The sequence below is a fragment of the Haemorhous mexicanus genome, chromosome 5 (genome assembly GCF_027477595.1).
Source record: "Haemorhous mexicanus isolate bHaeMex1 chromosome 5, bHaeMex1.pri, whole genome shotgun sequence".
Lineage (NCBI taxonomy): Eukaryota > Metazoa > Chordata > Aves > Passeriformes > Fringillidae > Haemorhous > Haemorhous mexicanus.
Genome location: NC_082345.1, coordinates 62,697,079 through 62,715,501, shown reverse-complemented (window position 1 = coordinate 62,715,501; position 18,423 = coordinate 62,697,079). Strand labels below are relative to the sequence as shown.

The following is an 18,423-nucleotide window of genomic DNA, read 5'->3' as shown; positions in this document are numbered from 1 at the left end:
ACACGTATGCGGGTGCTGAAGGCCCGTTAGTCCGGAGAAGACTCATGATGGCCCCTCTCAGTGCATATAAATGTCTCAAAGGCCCGTGCCAAGACGATGTGTCAGACTCTTCTCCGTGGTGCCAGCGACAGGACGGGTAGCACTGGCCCTAAAGTGAAACACAAGAAGTCCCACCTCAACGTGAGGAAGAACTTGTTTACGTTGAGGGTGCAGAGCACTGGAACAGGCTGCCCAGGGCGGTCGCGGAGCCTCCCGCTCTGGAGACATTTCGAACCCGGCTGGATGTGCTCCCGTGTCACCGGCGGCAGGTGACCCTGCCTCGGCAGCGGGGCTGGCGGATGATCTCCAGGGGTCCCTCCCAACCCCAAGGATTCTGTGATTCTGTGTTCTCACCTCCAGCCACGTCTCCTTCCACCGGCGGTACCGCCTTCTTCACCTCCCACCGCTCCCCAGGCACAGCCCTGGCTCATCCCCGCCGTGTGAGGGGCTGCCAGGATGTTCCCAGTGTCCTACACCCGTACGCGGGGCTAAACCAGCGGCCAGCAACTGAGAGTAAGAGAGTTTACATTTTAAAACCATGACTGAGTCTTGCAACATAGCCTGTGCAAACAGAGAAGAGACATCAAAGAAGCTTTTGACTGTACTACCCACTGCTAATAGGAGAACCATAATCAAGTAAAGTGTCCCACTAAAAAAAACCAAACAAAACAATTAAGGAAATCTAGAAATATATAACTATCTGCCATCAAATAAAATCAGACAATGATAAATGAGCATATAGTAAAGAATAGTAGTCCTGTGGAAAGTCTAGTGCTAAATATATTTAACTATTTGCCAAAACTAAAATATCACAAGATATTAATAGAATTCACTTAATTTTTTCTTAGATAAAGTGGGAGAAAGGCAGCATCCAAAGCTGCAGAGATTGTACAGCCGTGTGCTGTCTGTATTCTCTGTTATTTTAAACTGTCTATGCTACCTGCTTTTAGTCTCAATTAGGGCTAGAGGAACTGTAGGTTTCTAACAGTTGCCTCTTATGACAGTTGCCAGGCAGTGATGGAAACCTCCTTCTCCTGAGTAAAACATTCCATAGTTACTCAATCCATTCCTGCATTAGTCTTTCTATGCCTTTCTGCAGAGTTTGCAAAGCATTAGCAAAAATTTTTTCTGAAAAAGAGCCATAGCAGAAAGTGTTGATTGAAATGTGGAGAAGTACAAACAGGAGAAGGGCTGGTCAGCAGAGGAGAAATAAAGATGTGGAAAATACATCTCATTCCTGAAAATGAGAACCTAAGGAAGACTGTCAGGAAAAGAAGGAGCAAGTGAAATACTGGTAGGTTGGTCGGTCGGTGTTCAGGTCAAGGAAACCAGCATTTGGCAAAGGATGTTTCTCAACAAAGATAAACAGTAGGAAATACACGTTAAGGCTAAAATCTTAAGAATAAGCACAGGAATTATGGATTTAGATGTGTCTCCCTCAGGAATGGTTAAAAAAAAATCACTAAACAGAGCAAATCTCAATTTGATTTACAACTAGAAATTTATTTTTTTAAATTCTATTTCACTATTAGGGAAGCACAATTTTATTTACTTGAAAAACTATTCTGATGATGAATCATGTAGTTATTATTTACATAATAAATTATTATCCTCTGTTCATATAATGATAGTACCAGCTATATATATGAATCCTAAAAGTATGATATTTCAGGATAATTTGCAAGGAGCTCCCATGGGCTATTGTAAGGGAAACTGAACTTCTGGTGGCTGAGAAAAACAGGATTTGACAAACACCTGAAAGTATTCTGGTTCCATTATAGAGATGCTGCTGAATAAGTTTTAATAAAGAACTAAAGGGCAAAATTATTTTCATCTGTTTAAAGCATCCTGGTTGTATAAATTAGATTTCTTTAAAAGGCTTAATACCTGTTGTGATAGAAGCTGAGCCTTCTACAGAATATCACTAGTAATTTAAGCCTTTTATCTAATTTAATAGGGCTAAATTGACTACAATGAGCCTCTAAGAGTTGTAATGAAGAGAAACAGGGACTGCAGGACAGATATGCAGCTGGTTCCAGAACAACCATTTGTCTTGCAGGGGAAACCAGGCAGATAGATGTGTTCTTTCAAATGGGAATGTCAGAAGACTAAAGTCTTGGGCTATGGGAAAAGACAGGAGCAATACAGGCTGGGAAGGATCCCTAGATGTGCCACAGGCTTCCTGTGCACACAGCTGCTGAGAGCAGCTCCTTGAAGGCTTTACTTACCTCTGCTGCTCCCTGGCATGAGCATTGGGAAGCACTCTGCTAGGGATCAAAGGATGTAGGGATTGGTGCTGCCATTGCTGTAGCTGCTTTGGAAGAACTCCACTGCAGCTTCCCTCTGTGTGTCCCCAAGGACTTCCAAGACACAGGTGAGTTCCTCATCAGGGGATTTTATATTATACATTTATAGAGGAAAGTGCTCAACTACAGAAATATCGAGCTTCTGAGTATTGATTATACCAACAGCCAGAACTGCTTTTTTTGTTTTTATTGTACAGAACAGCGGAATAATTAAGTAGAAATTGTACTCTGGAGATCATGTGGTCAACTCCCTTTCCTCTTCAAACTGGGCTAATTTCAAAGACTGGCTCAGCTTGTTCTCAGCCTTGTCAAGTTTTTACTGTCTCCGGAATGGAGACTCCTCAGCCTCATTTGCTCTGTGTTCCAGTGCTCAGCTGCACAGGAATGGTACCAGCCTGTATCCTTGAATCAAGCCCAGGTTTTCCCATAGAGATGCAGGATAAGCAGTCCTTCACTCAGACATCCTGGGGATAGCACCCCACTGGCCAAACTATGCCCAAAGCTCCAAGCACAGACCTCTCCAGTTAAAAACTGAAGCAAAGGTAGCAATGAGTGTACCTCTGTCACCTCCCTATCCTCTGGGTTACCTACCACATGTACTGGGGCCCACATTTTACTTTCCCTTCCATGTTAATGTACTGGACGTGTCCTTCACATCCCTCCCTAATTCCAACTCTAGCTGAGCTTTGGCTTTCCTGTTTCTGTTTCAGCATGCCAGGGCAGTGTTTATTCCTCTAGGGTAGTCCACCCCTGCTTCCACAGTCTTGCCTTTTGCCTCTGACTTTGTCAGGAGCTCTCCATTCAGCCATGCTGGCCTTCTCCTGTGTCTGCTCAGCTTCCTGCAGATCAGAATGGACTGATTCCTTCTGTTCCTGTGCTTCAGCTAGCTCTCCTGGGCCCTTTAGGCCAGTCTCCTGCAGGGTTCTGCCAATAAAATGTCTGCAGGAGACAAAGTCTTGCTCTCCTAAATCCCAGGCTTGCAGTTCAACTGTTTATCTTCCTCACTTCGCTTAGAATTGTAAGCTTTGCTATATTGCAGTCACTTGCCAAGGCTGCACCAGTGTCAGTGCTCCCAGCAGCCCTTCCTTATGTGTCAGCAGCATGTCTAGCATAGCCCCACTTGGCTTGTTGAGCCCTTCTGTCAAAAAATTGTCCTTGATGTACTGCAGAAATAGCTGGATCACCACTTGTGCCATCCCAGTCCTCTCCACAAGAACAAGAGCCCATAGTCATCTGTCTAAGCTGTGAATGTTGGCTTTTTTTTTTTTTCTTTTCCCCCAGTCAGCTGCAAAATAAAGAATTCTGCCATCAGAAATCATGTACTGGGAAAAATAAATCAGGAATTAAAAAAATACTTCTTGTTTCTGAGTGAAGGAGCAGAATATGTCACAACATGCCTAGATTGATATCAGAAGACTTTACTGTCTTCTAACAGAACTGTCCACTTCTTTGATGGCTGAAAAGCCATGAAACTGATTTCCTGGAACTATGGTTGGACTCCTGCTGAAGGAAAGGGGGGAAAAAAGAAGTTACTTGAGCAGGAGCCTGCTTTCTTTGAGATACACATATTTTCCTGTGTAAGGATGGCTCTAAGCCCATGGCTCTTCAAAGCACAGATGCTTTTATTCCAGCAGTATCTGTAGAATGAGCTCACACTACACAGGGTGGGAGAGATCAGAGGACCATCTCCATTGCCTCAGTGTCTCTGACACCCCACAGTTCAAACAGACATTTTGAGCAACAAAAAGGTGGGCATGCAGTTAGGAAGCGGAAGTATGGATTGTGCATCTCCAAAGGTTTGTGTTTCTGAAGAGTAACCCCTGTCTTTTCCTGTACTTGATTGCAAATCCATACATCTACTCTAGCTGTAGTCACGTCAGTCAGTACTTTGTAAAAGCAGAGTTACCAGGTGTTACAAACACAAATCCTAAAGAAAAGTAATATGGAAGGAGTAGCTCAAGATGAGATTATAAAAACAACAAAAACCCCAAATGCCCAAGAAACCACACCACAAAGTTCCCCAAATGATTATGGATCAAAATAAGAGAAAACTTAAGAAAAAGAAAGACAAATAATTGCAATTTAAGACTGACCGGAGGGGAAAGTTTCTTGTGTAGGCTGTTGAGAACACCTTAGAACTGAGGCAAGATATATATATATATATATATATATATATATATACACATACATATTTATTTATTTATTTATTTATACATATATATTCTGCAGCTGTGGTGGAAAAGACAAAGAGGTTGAGCCTGTGTAGTCATTTCCCAGTAGTGACCTATCTCACTCACCTGTGCCATGGTGCTCCAAATCAGCACTGAGGAAATTTCCCACTGGAAAGGGATGATGGTTTCTCTTCTGCAGTGATGTCTCCTCCATCACCATTTCATCTGCTGCCTCAGTAGAGCCAGGCTGGAAATGAGCTGACACAGACATGGGACTCCCGGGGCTGCACTCATGTTCATCAGGCCATTCTTGTACTTATACCAAAAGGCCTTCACACCTGTGGATTCTGTAAATGCACTTTGTCCACAATAGACAGCTTTTCTGAAATTACCCTTGTGGTGTCACATCAACCATGTTAGCAACTGCTCCAAGTTACTCAAACCCAGACTGAATTTCAGAGCTCAATATGTCACATTTGGGAAATGGGCACAGCTGAAGATAGTGCCCATCTCAAATCCCTACTGGTGTCCTTACCCTCAAATCAAGTTCTCCTGAACCTGATTATTATTGTTGGCAAATTTCTCCTAAAGCTTCCCTTTTCCTTTCTGTAGGGACAACAGATCACAGACTAGAGCTAAGTATTTTGGGTCAGCCATAAACAACAAAACCCCACAGAAAAGAATCCAGCTTGTGTCATTTGTAGTGCCTTACAAAAGGAGAACATGAGCTCAGCACTGCCTGCCATGGATCCTCCAGGCAAAGGGCAGACTGGCACCTCCTGCTCAATGATCAGCTTCAGCTTTCTTCTACTTAGGAAAGTGTCTTTTAAAAGAGATCTGCATTTGCTTTGAATAGTTGCTTTCAGGAAGTATTCAAGGAGCAAAACAGCATAGAAAGATTTGCATGAAATGAAATAAACATTCTTGTGTTCTGAAGTCTGAATGTGTTGTATGACTCTCCTCCAAATATTTCTGGAATCAGTATTTGGCATTTTTTCCAATTGTGAATCCTGACAGATTTGGAAGAATAAAACAGATCCTGGTTGCACACAGCAATAACTTCTTTCTAAAATAAATAGTTCCATGGTAAAAACAGAAGCATAAAAATGAGAGTGCAATGAATAAAGAAGTTACAGTGTGATTTGCTTCTCTCTAAAATGGGTGGTATTTAGAGCATGTTAGAGAACACGAGCAGGAGAGGAGTGCTACAAGCAGAACACTTGTGCATAACCAAAAAAAGGAGGGGAAACCCAGCTCCAGATATATAGATCATTCCAACAAACCCAAACGAGCTAAAAAACTGCAGATTTATTTTTGGGAAGTCAGTGGTCTTCAACCTTTGCTGGCCTTAGGCAGTGATGGCAACCAACTAAGATATTAGCCATATTCTGTTTTCTTGGCTGCAGTTTTAATTCCTCATGGCTGCAATAAATAGCAAAGCATCTTATGAACACAGAGTTACTCTTTAGCCATACATGGAGACCACTTTTATCAGATGAAACTTCAGCATCTACTACTATTTAATGATATTCATTTTTTCTGTAGTGGAAAAGATTAAAAAAAAGCTTTCAAAATACAAGTAGCTCAGTATCTCAGGTCAAGACATTAACTGGACAGTAAAGAGGAAATTCAGGATTAGCTTCTGTGACAGGAATCAGAAAGTGCAAGACATTACACAAAAAGCTTTTTACCTAGAAGGTAAAATTTCCCTCTTTCAATTCCCTTTTCCTGCAAGGCAGCCCAGCTTCCTATCTCCTCTGCCAGTTCTGAGTGTGTGCACACAAAATGCGGTTTGCAATCCAAACTGCTTGCTTTTAAAAAAGGTACTGTAATTGTGAGCATCTTCCCTACAGTATCTCCAAGACAGTTTCCAGATACTTCATAAAAAGAGCATAAAAATGTCCATCTTCCCCAGATTTGCAGAAGAGGGTGGCTGCGAGAGAAAAAACTGCAATCCTCTCTGCAGAGCTGTCGAGCCAATGAACAATTTAAGTCTCATTTGATCTGTAATTGGAACAGGCTTTGCACAGAACAAGAATCTTAACGCCTAGATAAGAGCTGCGGGTTCAGTATTAATGATGATAAAAAGACTGGTTATAAATTTGTCCTGCCCATTGAAGTGAGAATTCCTAAATCTAGCAGCTGTAACAAAGTTAATTCTTACACTGATAAGGAATGAGAAAATGCATTCGGCTAAGCAAAGGAATTTAAAAATGGTTTGTCAGTGCAAAAAACCTCAGTAGCTGATTGCTGCACGTGTCTTGACATGTAAATACAGAAATATTTTAGACATGAATGCCAAAAATAATCCCAGGGCAATTCAGCCCTGTACAGAAAGCTGGGCAGATCTTTTGAACTACCGTGGAATTCTCAGTGCAGGGCATCTGCAAAATGCATTTCAGCCTCTGGGAAGAGAAAGCAATACACACCATTTTTGTTTTGCAAAGAGAAATAATAACAAACCCCATCTGTTTCTTACAAACATATAAATTATTTTATTTACAAAGCCATGTTACAAAAAAAAATAATAATAAAGCAAAAAACAAAAAATACAATCGCTCACTAGAGAATATCTCCAGGCCCGGTGTTGAACCATGGCAGTATCAATCAGATACATGTTTGTTCTGGTTTTCCTTTTTTAAACTGTAAGCCATAGAATTTACTATTTACACCTACTTTAGACATTTATTCTGCTTACAATTATCACAAGCATGGAATGAATTCTATTTGATACTGCTAATACATAAAGGTGCAGGACAAAGAATGAAAATACTTAGTGTTACAAAATATGGATTGTAGAAAAGAAATTGGCTGTACAAGTATGGCATTTTTTTTTTCTTAGAATGATTGGACATGCTTTCTTCAAAAGTCTTCTGGAAAAGGTTCTAAAATCTGTAGTAGGAAAGCACAATATAGCAGGTGCAAATTCATTTCTGTGCAACAACAGTTATTTAATATATCCCATGACTGACCAGCTATGCAAAACCCACAGAGTTTTGTTAAAGTGCCATGGGTCAACAGCATAACAAAATATAAGGTGTAAATAGAAAAATTTCTTTTTTTCTTCTTTTTTTTTAAAACAATAGTTCACTGAGAATCAGCAATAATAGAATATGCTGTATAAACTATTCTCTACAAAGGTCGATCAGCACTATTTACAATTGTTACATCGATACAAAAGAAGGCATACAAGTTATCCAAGTCGCTTTTTATGGCTGACGGGCCTATGCATTGCGTATGTGGAACAACCAAAGCTTCTGAGCCTCTATTGCTGGAAACAAATCACAAGGTTTTCAGGCAAATGGGGAAGAAAAAGAACCACGAGTGAATGCTACACTAAGAATGCATTATAGGCTGGTCCAGTTTGTATCCGCTTTTTTTCCCAAAGTTTACTTCCATTTCATTTTGCAGGCTAAAATTTCCGATACGTTTAATTAAATAATGATTCTTTGATGATGAAAGAACACCACGGGAATTTTACTTCGTGCTTAACTTTCCTGAAATGCTGTCAGGTGTAAGCCAGTTGAAAATAAAATTTAAGCAGCATTCAAAGGACAGGCTCCATAATTCAGCTTTCCAATTAAAAGATGCATGGAAACAGCTAAAGCTTCCTAAAACTACAAAATTGCTCCTTCAGTCACTGATTAGCATTATTTCTCAGAAGCAACCACTGAATCTCACAACCACTGTTTTCCCTCAACAACTAGAAATAGCAGTTCATTGATTACAGAGGATGACTTTGTTACTGAGATTTTTAAAATCCTGCAGTTTTATAACTCAAAATAAATTAAAAAAAAAATCAACATAGTACTGCTCCTAAAACTGAACAAGACAAAAATTGTGCAAAAATAACAAAGATATGTACACATTTTTCAGTCTGAAGAAATGTACAATAAAAACATAATTCAAAGAACATTTTAAAAATATAAACATTGCTTAAACTTTCCTAAGTTTCATACTGTTTCTGAAACTATACCGGTCAGTTAGCTCTGAAGTATAGCAAAACATAAATTATTACAAAATTAACACTATAAAAATTTATTTTAAGAATATTTCTAAACTTTTTTTCAAAGGGTCTAGCCTTGTTTATAATTGCTTAAACATTTTTAGTCTTAAAATTTGCCTTAACCCTTCTTTTTTTAAAAAAGAAAGTAGTAATAATCTCCCTATTTGCAGTCTCTCGCCTTTCCCCAAGATGTAAATAAACCAGCATATAAGTGCACTTTTAACACTGTAGAAATAAAAATTAACTCCTCTGTACTATTGTTCCAGTACCTAGTATTGGCTTCCTGATTATAAAATCTATATTTTATTAAAAAATTATTCAGTAATCCTATAAGAAACACTGTCAGTGCAATTCTATTAATGCAAGCCAATCTGCTCAACTCCTGTCCTCGCAAACCCAAACTGCTCACTGAAGTTATCAAGTGCTGTGTTCTTAAGGGTCTGGAAATCCCCCAAGATATGGGGATTTTGCACCTTGGGCCCCTGATAACAGTAATTACAGTTTGGTGCAAAATTCTGCTATGCATTGATTGAAGTACAGATTCCTTAAGAGCCTGATTCTGGAAGAGGCTGAACACTCAGAGTTCCCACTGAAATTATTAAATGCTGTAGGTACAGAGCACCAATCAGGATTAGTCCCTAAAGTTGCAGTGCCCCAACTGTTTGCAAATTACTAAGAAATGCACTCAATTTTTATCCATAGGACAAGCTTAAATACAGAATTACTGTACTTTTTATTTAATGAAAAAATTTGGAGATCCTTTAAATAAATTCAAATTATGGTCTGGATTTTTTTTTTTTTTTGGAATGTCCATTGTTTTCTGGTTAGGAAACAAAGGGAGCATTGCAACACTAACAGCTTTAAAAGGCATGAAACATAACCAAGCAGAACGCACAGATCAGTGGCAAATACAAGTGGAAAAACTAAACAAATCACTATTACAGTTTTCTGTAAATTTAATTCTCATTAAAACCACAAATTCATAAAATATTAAATCCATCTGCAGGACATAGAAAAGAAAAACCCTGTGGAGTAGGGCTGCTGAGAGCTAGAGATTATAGGCTGGTTCCTTTTCCTTGTTATGGAAGAGTCCTTATTCTACCAGTCCGGTTTGATGTCTTCTAAAAGAGAAACCAGAGCCAGGTTCAAAATCACACAATGTCTTTTGGTATAAAACACTTCAATAATGTCTGTGGCTGACAGTACTCAAAGCAGGAATTTATTTCAAGTCCCTGAACTAAATTTCCTCCCTGTTTACTGATTACATTAGACCTTTAAGAAAAGGAACTGCTTTGAATAAACGGCATATTTCCTTTTGGGACGGTCTGATTTTAGTAAGCTTTGGTGAATTTCATGTTCATTAACTTGGTTATCATTACAAATAAAGAGCAGCAATAAGACGACAACTCTGAAGAATCTTTTCCTCTACACAGCATGTTTTCATGCACAAGGAATCCTCACACAGCATACACGTTGTCACCTTCCCTTAATAAAATGATCTAGTTATTCAGTATTTAAAAACCACCGCATACTGAGGTCTTGAAGTGTTAACACTTTCAGGCACCTAAAAGCACTATGAAGACAAAAAGACTTGATTAGTTAAAAACCTAGAACAAGAATAAAAACTGGAGAAAACAAACTTTTAATACATACAGGCACAAATAATTTGACTGTAAAACTACCATTCAATTAATTTTTGTTAAAGATCAAGTAGTTTTTGTAGGGAAAAGTAGAATTTCTTTTACTAAAGCAACAATAATAGTTCAAAAAACAGGCAGGCTTTTATGTATACAATCCCTAATTCAGGTCTCAAAGAGGGACAGCAATATTCATATTAAACATTAATTGAGAAGAATCTGTTTGAGTTCAGCCTGATGGAGTTTAATGCAATGGGACAGAAGTCACAGGTGCACAACAATTCTCATCATCCACCAGTCCCATGAGGAACCCGAGTGAACTTCAACACTTGGAGCAAATGATCAAAAGCAGCTACTGCTGTGACATCAGAACAAGTACAGGCCACCTTCAGCTCACAACTCAACAATGAGAAACGCTCAGTTGAGGGTGGCAGGAGACTTTCACAGCACTGCCGTGTGTCTCTCACTCCGACTGGCTGCTTTGGGAAGGCCACTGGCTGCTCTCCCAGCCGGACTGCACCTGGGCAGTCACAGGTGCAGCGAGACTGGGGTCTCGCTGTGAGTTGGGTTTACAGCCCAACACAATTTTCCAAAAGCCACATTCTCACCCAGCCACTCAACCCTGTGGTGAGTTATGGACCCCTCTCCCTTCTCCTGAGAACAACAATCCTCTCCCTTTGGCTCCCCTGCTGTGCCAGCAGACAGCTCCACCAGGTTGCCTGGCCAGGGAACACTGTGGAGGCAGTCCAGAGGAACTGCTCCATATGCACATTTAGCTCAGCAGCTGCAACTCTGCTTCCAGCTGCATTGTTACAAGTCTGTTGTTGTGATGTATTCATGAAAACTTGCCAGATTTTTCCAACTATAAACCCTGGTGTGTAGCAGAGATTGTCTCTGCCTAGGGACCTTGCTTCACTCGGACTCCCTGATTATCATGGTTATAGTTACATTCAAAACAAGACAGCTCAGCTTCCGCTGTAATACCTTTACTGACACAGCATATACTTGTAGATCCACTTATTGTTACCAAATTATTAACACCTTTATAATGAAATATTACAGCATAGTTTAAGGCAGAAATTTTATTTAGGGACTATTCAATTGCTAGATTAGAGATAAAAGCTACCAACAAAGCAGCTTAGATTTGACAGTGACAAGCATTTATTAAATAGGGAATCATTATTCATGGTTCCAAATACTAAAATCCTGTGTAAGTTAAAAAAAAAAAAAAACTTTAATAAAACTAAGTATCGACTTGATTTTTTTGGTATTTATAATTTGAGCTCCACATTCAACTACCAAACTGACAAAGATATTTTTAAAAAGAGTTTGTGGGGCTTAAAACAAGCAAACACTTCTATTTTTGATAAAGTTATGAAAACAGGCAGCTGAAAAGCTCTGCAATAATCTCAGTTTATATAGAGCTGACACAAAATTAATGTTTTGTACTCTGAGGTTTTCCCCATGGGATCTAGGCAACAGATCCCAACAAGTTCTGCTCCTCGGGTAGTGTGTATGTTATACTAACACAGGAGCAAGATGTTAAAACAAAAACAGTTTTGCACTTAAGAACAGTTTGTCACTGGCAGTTGGATGACAGTGTCACACAGGAATGCCACTCCTCAGAAGTATGAAGAAACTTTCCACATTTTTCCCTTCAGAGTAATTCTTCCATACCTATATTGCTTTGCATTCAGCAGTGAGAGAGTAGAGAAAAAAATCTGTTTGGCAGTTCATCTCAAAATATGAGAGATTCAGAGTGTTTTGAATGGGCATAAAGTGTGGGTCTGGGTTATCATTACTGTTCTTTTCCTGTGTCTACACAGCAGAAATGAACAGCACAACCATTTGGAATAACTACTCATGCACAATTCAGCCAGAATACATAAAAGAATTCTAAGACACTGGCTGTGCAGAAAAACCTTCTGGATTACTTGTGACTATACCTTGCTGAGGTGGGAAACCTTTTCACACTAAAGAACTTGATATTATATTCTTGATAAAGTACTCAACTTGGAGAATCAAATAAAATACACCAGTGTAGCAGCCCTCCAGACAGATGAGAGCTGGATCAAAAAAGCTGAGTTACAGCATTTATTATCATTATCTAACTCAGAGACTGTTTAAGAAGACCTCACATTACACATGGGTTAGTTATGCTTTCAGATTAGTTTCTCTGAATAGTCAAGTGCCTTGTCTTCTCTGTCCAGTTTCTGCTCTCCCTTTGCTGCTTCACTTCTGGCCTATTTTTAACTGCTGTCCCTCCTGTGCCAGTCTGGGGACTCTGCTGTGCCATCTTGCTCAGCAGGAGAAGTGGGATAGAAAAAACAGCAGAGATCTGCTGCTGCTGAGCCTCTATCACCAAAGCAACAGCCAGTGAGCAGCACATGAGCCAACCTGAGCCATAATACAGGTGGTAAAAAACAACCAAAAAATGTGTCATTCATAACTCTTGGATGGGAAAATAGCTGGAAAAAAATTATATGAGAGGCGAAATCTAGTATTAGCTCACCAAAAGGCAGCTTCTTTAAAGAACTGGATTCATAAAGAAATTGTATTTAAAGGTTTTATAGCATAAAATGTTTCAAAACTGCTTACAGACTACTTAAGTACACTTTTTTAAAAGCAACTTACTTGTCTGTTGTGTACTGGGTTTGATGTACTCGAAGGACTGGATTGTGACAAAGCTACACTGCTATTTTTTCCAATCTGAAAAACATTAATTGAGCAGTATTGAGAGGCATATTTGTCAGTTGAATTCAGATGCTGGTGATGGCCATCCCTTCCCTGTGTAATGTGGTACTAATCATGTTGCATTTGGAACACAGGTATTTTACTATTGCAAAAGATACACTTCAGATAGAATCATCATTATCTCTCAGAGCCTGTATAATTTAAATAGTCTTAAAAGGCACATAAATACTGTTACAGATCAGAAAATAACATCCAAAACAGTAGCTGAAGGAATAACCCCCCCCCACCTCTCTAGACTGAAATACTGGTTTCTCTAGTTACTGGAGTCACTTAGGGCAGCTATTCAGAGAGCAGAGTGCTCCAAGTCATGGGATCCTCCCCAGGAGACCTTCCCCACTCCAGGGGAGCTCAAACCAAGTGGCCAAGAACCAGAGCATGCCCTAAATTATTCCATTTTTTTCCCATATATCATAACTCAATAAAGCAAATATTAAACACAAGCATGTAACTCCAGAGGTTCAAATTTGCATTTGTATCCATTTACTGCATCAGAGAAGTTCTCTGGGAATGAGTGAAAATTGTAGTACACATACATCCATTTTCAAAGTACTTCGTTATAATACTGCAAATTTTCCATCTGATTGTTTCAATGTTTGTGAGTTTACAGCACTCTGCAAGAGCAGCCTGTCATAGGTTTTTCTACAATGACCTGTAAACATGGTGTAGATATTTCTGTTGTGATATAAGAAGGGACATAGCTGTTGAGTCACAGGAGTAGTTCCTCAGGGGTTACAAGACTGATAAAACTTAACCACGGACACCTGTCTGTAAATGGCAGATGACTGCAGTGTGAATAGCTGTTTACAAAGTCACTGACTTCAAGTAACATCATTTTAATCCTTTGATGGAGAGGTAGCAAGGACCAATCTCCTAAACAGTGAGAAATGCAGCAGCCAGTTTCTTACTGACTTGTTGGGGCGGTGGCATGGGCTGGCAGGGCCAGCACAAGAGCAGCTTTCTCCTTCCTTTCTGCAGCATTGTTTGTTATTCTGCCATTTCAGGTACAGAGTGAAAGGTAGCCTCTCTCCTCCTCTCCAGACCTGCCCCTTTCTCACACAGTGAGTGTTTGAAACAGTGTTCTCTGTTCACATTCTGTCCAGAATAAATGTTTAAAGTTTTTATTTACAGCTACTCTTGAAGGTGCTCCCATGGTGCATGAAGATTAAAAGGATAGGTCTTTGCCTGTCTTGCTCCCTTCAGCTTGCTTTGCCTGTCTCAGCTGTTCTCTAGAGGATAACATTCTCCAGCTACAAATCTTGACTAAAGATACACAACCTTTTATCTTTCCTGGTCATTCAGAACACCGGGACACATCTGGAAATCTTTCTTCTCTACATACACCATTACAGCATTCATAAACCCCTTCATAATAAATACACATCCTCATTTTAAATGGAGAAATAGCCACACAGGTTGAACAGGTACAGCACTCTAAAAGGACAGAAAGTTTCCCATATGTCTTGGGTCTTTAATGATGGGAAACACCATTTCAAAAGTATAAGTGGGAGGCCAAAACTCAAATCCTTTTTTTTCCCCCAGTGTCCTTTAAAAATAAAGTGTACTTCAAAATCCAATGATTTACACTTCCAGTTATGACCTAACCAGTCTAGAGTTGAATTGAATAAGAAAACTATACCTGAGCCTATCACCTGTTGCTGTCTTCTTAGTCTCTTCAATTTCCCCTATTACACGAAGGAACAGGAGCAAGATTTTAAGCCACACCATTTTTTTGGGGTGGGATTTTTAACGTAATTGTATTTCTAGAACAGATCAAGTCAAACAGCACAGCTTAAAAGGGAACTTAAGTATTGTATTCTCCAGAGCTTCAATATACACATGTAGACTATGTAATATTATTTGACCCATATGCTTAAATGGGTACAAATTCAATTTATTTTGTATTGCATAGAGTATCCTTGTCACAAAGACAATTAGCTGCCAGCTAGACTTCTGAAATACAATTAACTCCATTTTACCTGCTATTTCTGAGGAGGTAACATGTTTTACTATATGTATAATATTTAATATGTTTTAACCTGTTTAAATATCTGTATATTGTGACACTCATTACAAATATTTAACCTCTTACTTAAGAAAAAAATACTAGTCAGAATGACATTTTTACAAATATTCAGCAAAGACCTCCGATTGATTTCTTGTGGTTTATTTACTTCTATTGCTGTGCAACACAATGAAACACATCACAAATTGAAAGAGGAATAACACACAGGAACAGATTTGATCCCGAGGGAGCTCAGGATTTGAGCTCAGGATTTGAACTCAGAACCTCCTCTGGAAGATTTCCTCACACTGCGCTAGCTACAGACACAGTCTGTGTCCTGGGAAAAGATGATACAATCCATTTCCTATTACCCATGTTTCTACCAAAGTACCAATTTGTACTTACTTTTTCTTTCCATTTGACACCTTAAACCTCAGGGCAATTTAATCTTTTTGGGCACACATGTTTCAAAATTCAGATTGTGTGAAAGACGGAAGAATTTACAGCAACCTCTACTGACTTCAGTTACTTGAAGATCAGTTCTGACTGCAGGACACATTTAAGAGGCTTGCAATAGAAAGACAATGCCACTTCCCATTTTGAAAAGCCAAACAAGTAATCTCTGTTGCACCTCTGCTGGAAGTAGGAAAAAGAAAATATACCTGCTAGGCCATTCTTTGAGACATTCACTCTGTCTCCTACAGTAGCTTTAGGGTTCATTTGTTCCCTTTTTCCTCTCCCATTTCTGCCATATTACTTATGGATTGCTTTGCCCTTAACATCTTCTTTTCAAAATTCCATTTGTTTTTATGTGCAATATCCTTAGGAAATGAGAGTTTCACAAACAAAAAAAACCAACCCAAACCAAAACAAAATTTCCTAAGCTACCTTCTCTGGATTCTCTGAGGTATCCTATTTTCTATGGCTTTGTCTTCCAGATGCCAGGGCCAAGCGTTGTTTTGTGTGCACTGCACAGCACTGGACACAGTAGCAGAATGAAACAGTAGATCATTATAAAGATCATATTGGCAGTTTTCCCACCAGATCTTACTTCACATATACTTTTGTTCTTGTATAGCACCACTGAAAGAGGAGCCAAAGCTCTGCTGCTATCAATGAAGGAAGCGTGTGTAACCTTATCTGCTGCACTGACTTCAATATTCTGTGAACACAGGTACCAAAAAAAGGTAACCAAATATCCCCTAAAGGTCTTCCATCCAGTTAAGAACTTAATTTCTTAATTTTTCCAGTTTCAAACAGGGAACAACATCTGTGGTCAGGCACCTCAGGCTCTCTCCAGGAGAAAGGTAGATGTGTTTTACAGAAGAGATATGAAGAGACTAACAGCATTAGGAAATGAAGCCCAGCAACAAGTTTGGGAAAATAAATAAACAGAAATTCTGACTCTCATCTTCCTGTTTCAGTATCACAATTTATTTCAGAGAGATGAGAATTAAGAAAAAAATTTTTTTCTAAAAATTATTTATCCATTCTTACTTTCAGAGATACAAATAGCTACTTTAATAATTGAATAAAAAATCTCATAAAATATTTTGAGAACGTATATCTATATATACATATATATACATATATATAAATATATATACACATACACATATGTATATATATATATATATATATATATATAAAATTTTTTTAACTCTCAAAACATCTTTCTATGACTGGTACAAAACAAATACAAATATGTTTCTGTATTAACCTAGAAACTAAGTTGTGTGATGCAAATGTGGTACTTTCTTTTCAGAATGGATGAAATATTTCAAGGAAGTCAGACATGATCTGCAAAAAAATAACTGGAAGCGTCCCTTACCTGCCGAGAGATGGAGCTGCTTGTAGGATCTGGGACCGCAGAAATAAGGTTGGCAGTGCTCTTTCTATGAACACTATTCATACCAGGCATTTTAGTGATTTTACAGGCTTTGCTACTAGAACTAGAGTTTTTACGTTTTTTTCCTTCTGATTTGTCAAAAGAAAGGGGTAGAGAAGACACTGCATTATGTGCTCCCAGGGAGTGGTCCCCTGAGTGGTGCACGAGAGAAGATACAGACAGATTAGAAGCATCAATACTGCTCACTACCATGCTCATGTGTTTCACTGAGTCTGTTGAACTACTTGACAATGAAGTCCGTCCTGAGGGCTCCGATTTGGCACTGAGTGGGCTTGTTCCATTATTGGTATTGTGCACAGACACACTGTTATAGGAGGATGTCGCCTGATAGGAGTTCAACGTTGAACTGGGGTTCAGGACACAGTTCTTTTTGTGGGACCCTGAAAATGAAGATGAGGAAGATGTCTGCAAAGATAATGAGGATGATGACGACGATGAAGACGACGACTGCGGCTTTTTCTTTTTGTTACTTGAAGACTCATCACTCCGAGATGACAGGTCTTTCACTTTTGAGGATTTGCTGGTTTTTGTTTTGGATGGCTTGTGGGATGGGGAAGGGATGACTGCTGGCACTGGTGACACAGCTGATGGCGCCTTAAAAGTTGAGTCCATGATACTCAGGCTTGACGCCACGTGAGGAAAAGCTGTGGTGTGTGACATAATGGAATTCGTCTCTGCCGTTGTCACAAAGGCTGCATTTGATAACATGGCTGATGTCATTATGTAAGAGGAAGTGATCCTTGAACTGATAGGTGTTGAAGGAATATACACTGCACTGGGGTTGCTGAAGGGCTGTAAGACTGATGCTGGAAAAGGAGTGGAGACATGTGCTGCTGGAGAAGGCATGGGACTGTCTGCTGCAGGAGGGATTTTCCTAAACAGAAAAGGAAAGGAAAAACAAAAGGAGATACATAAAAAAATTCCATCCAAAAATTGCAGATAGGAAATAATTTCCATTAACTTCTTCAAAAAGGCAAACCTAGTTCATTATAATTTTGATTCCTATTCTATTCTATTAATCACATACAGCAATTAAGTGCATAGTATTACAATTTAAACACAGTATTACAAATTTAATTTCCTTTTTCCTGCTCTTATTTTACCAAACAGTTAAAAAATGTACATAAAATGCCTGACGGTGGCACCTATTCATATCCTAGTCACTGTGTTTCATTAATTACATATATTTTGCTTCAAAGTTCAGATTGTGGAACAGTTTCAATATCAACCAAAACTCATAGGTTAGATTTCATTAAGGTAGTAAATGAGCCAGTCTGGGGGATTGTGAAGCACTTAATCATTGAGCACAAAGAGGAAAGATCACCCCTTTCCAAATGCTGTGCTATTCCCAACAGCTCATTTGAGAGCTGGTTAGGTGGGATTAAACAGGCAAATTATTGATTAATTTTCACTAATATTGAAAAATTGACAAAATATTAAACAGAGCTTGATAAGCTTTATAAACAGCTGAATACTCTTTTGAGAAGAAAGTATAATAATATTATCTAGAAATTAGTAGGATTTATTCAAATTCCTTTCCATTCAGCCATCAGCTATTATTTTATCTAATGTGGCATTATTGAAGAGCCAGACCTTCAT

At 39.0% G+C, this 18,423-nt stretch overlaps 1 protein-coding gene across 7 annotated transcripts in view; it reads right to left on the bottom strand.

Moving 5' to 3' along the window:
- Window positions 1–6,987: 6,987 nt before the first annotated feature.
- The window catches only part of ATXN7L1 (ataxin 7 like 1), a 111,065-nt gene continuing 99,629 nt past the window's right edge, over window positions 6,988–18,423 (bottom strand). For 6 of the 7 annotated variants that reach the window (XM_059847365.1, XM_059847363.1, XM_059847370.1 and 3 more), the window contains 3 exons: window positions 16,747–17,698; window positions 12,794–12,868; window positions 6,988–9,643 (listed from right to left, as the gene is read on the bottom strand). In XM_059847365.1, coding sequence (XP_059703348.1) covers window positions 9,602–9,643; window positions 12,794–12,868; window positions 16,747–17,698 — 1,069 coding nt within the window. In that variant the 3' untranslated portion in view covers window positions 6,988–9,601. Of the gene's footprint in view, window positions 10,096–12,793; window positions 12,869–16,746; window positions 17,699–18,423 lie in introns of all 7 variants that reach the window. The other variant, XM_059847364.1, reaches the window with a different exon arrangement.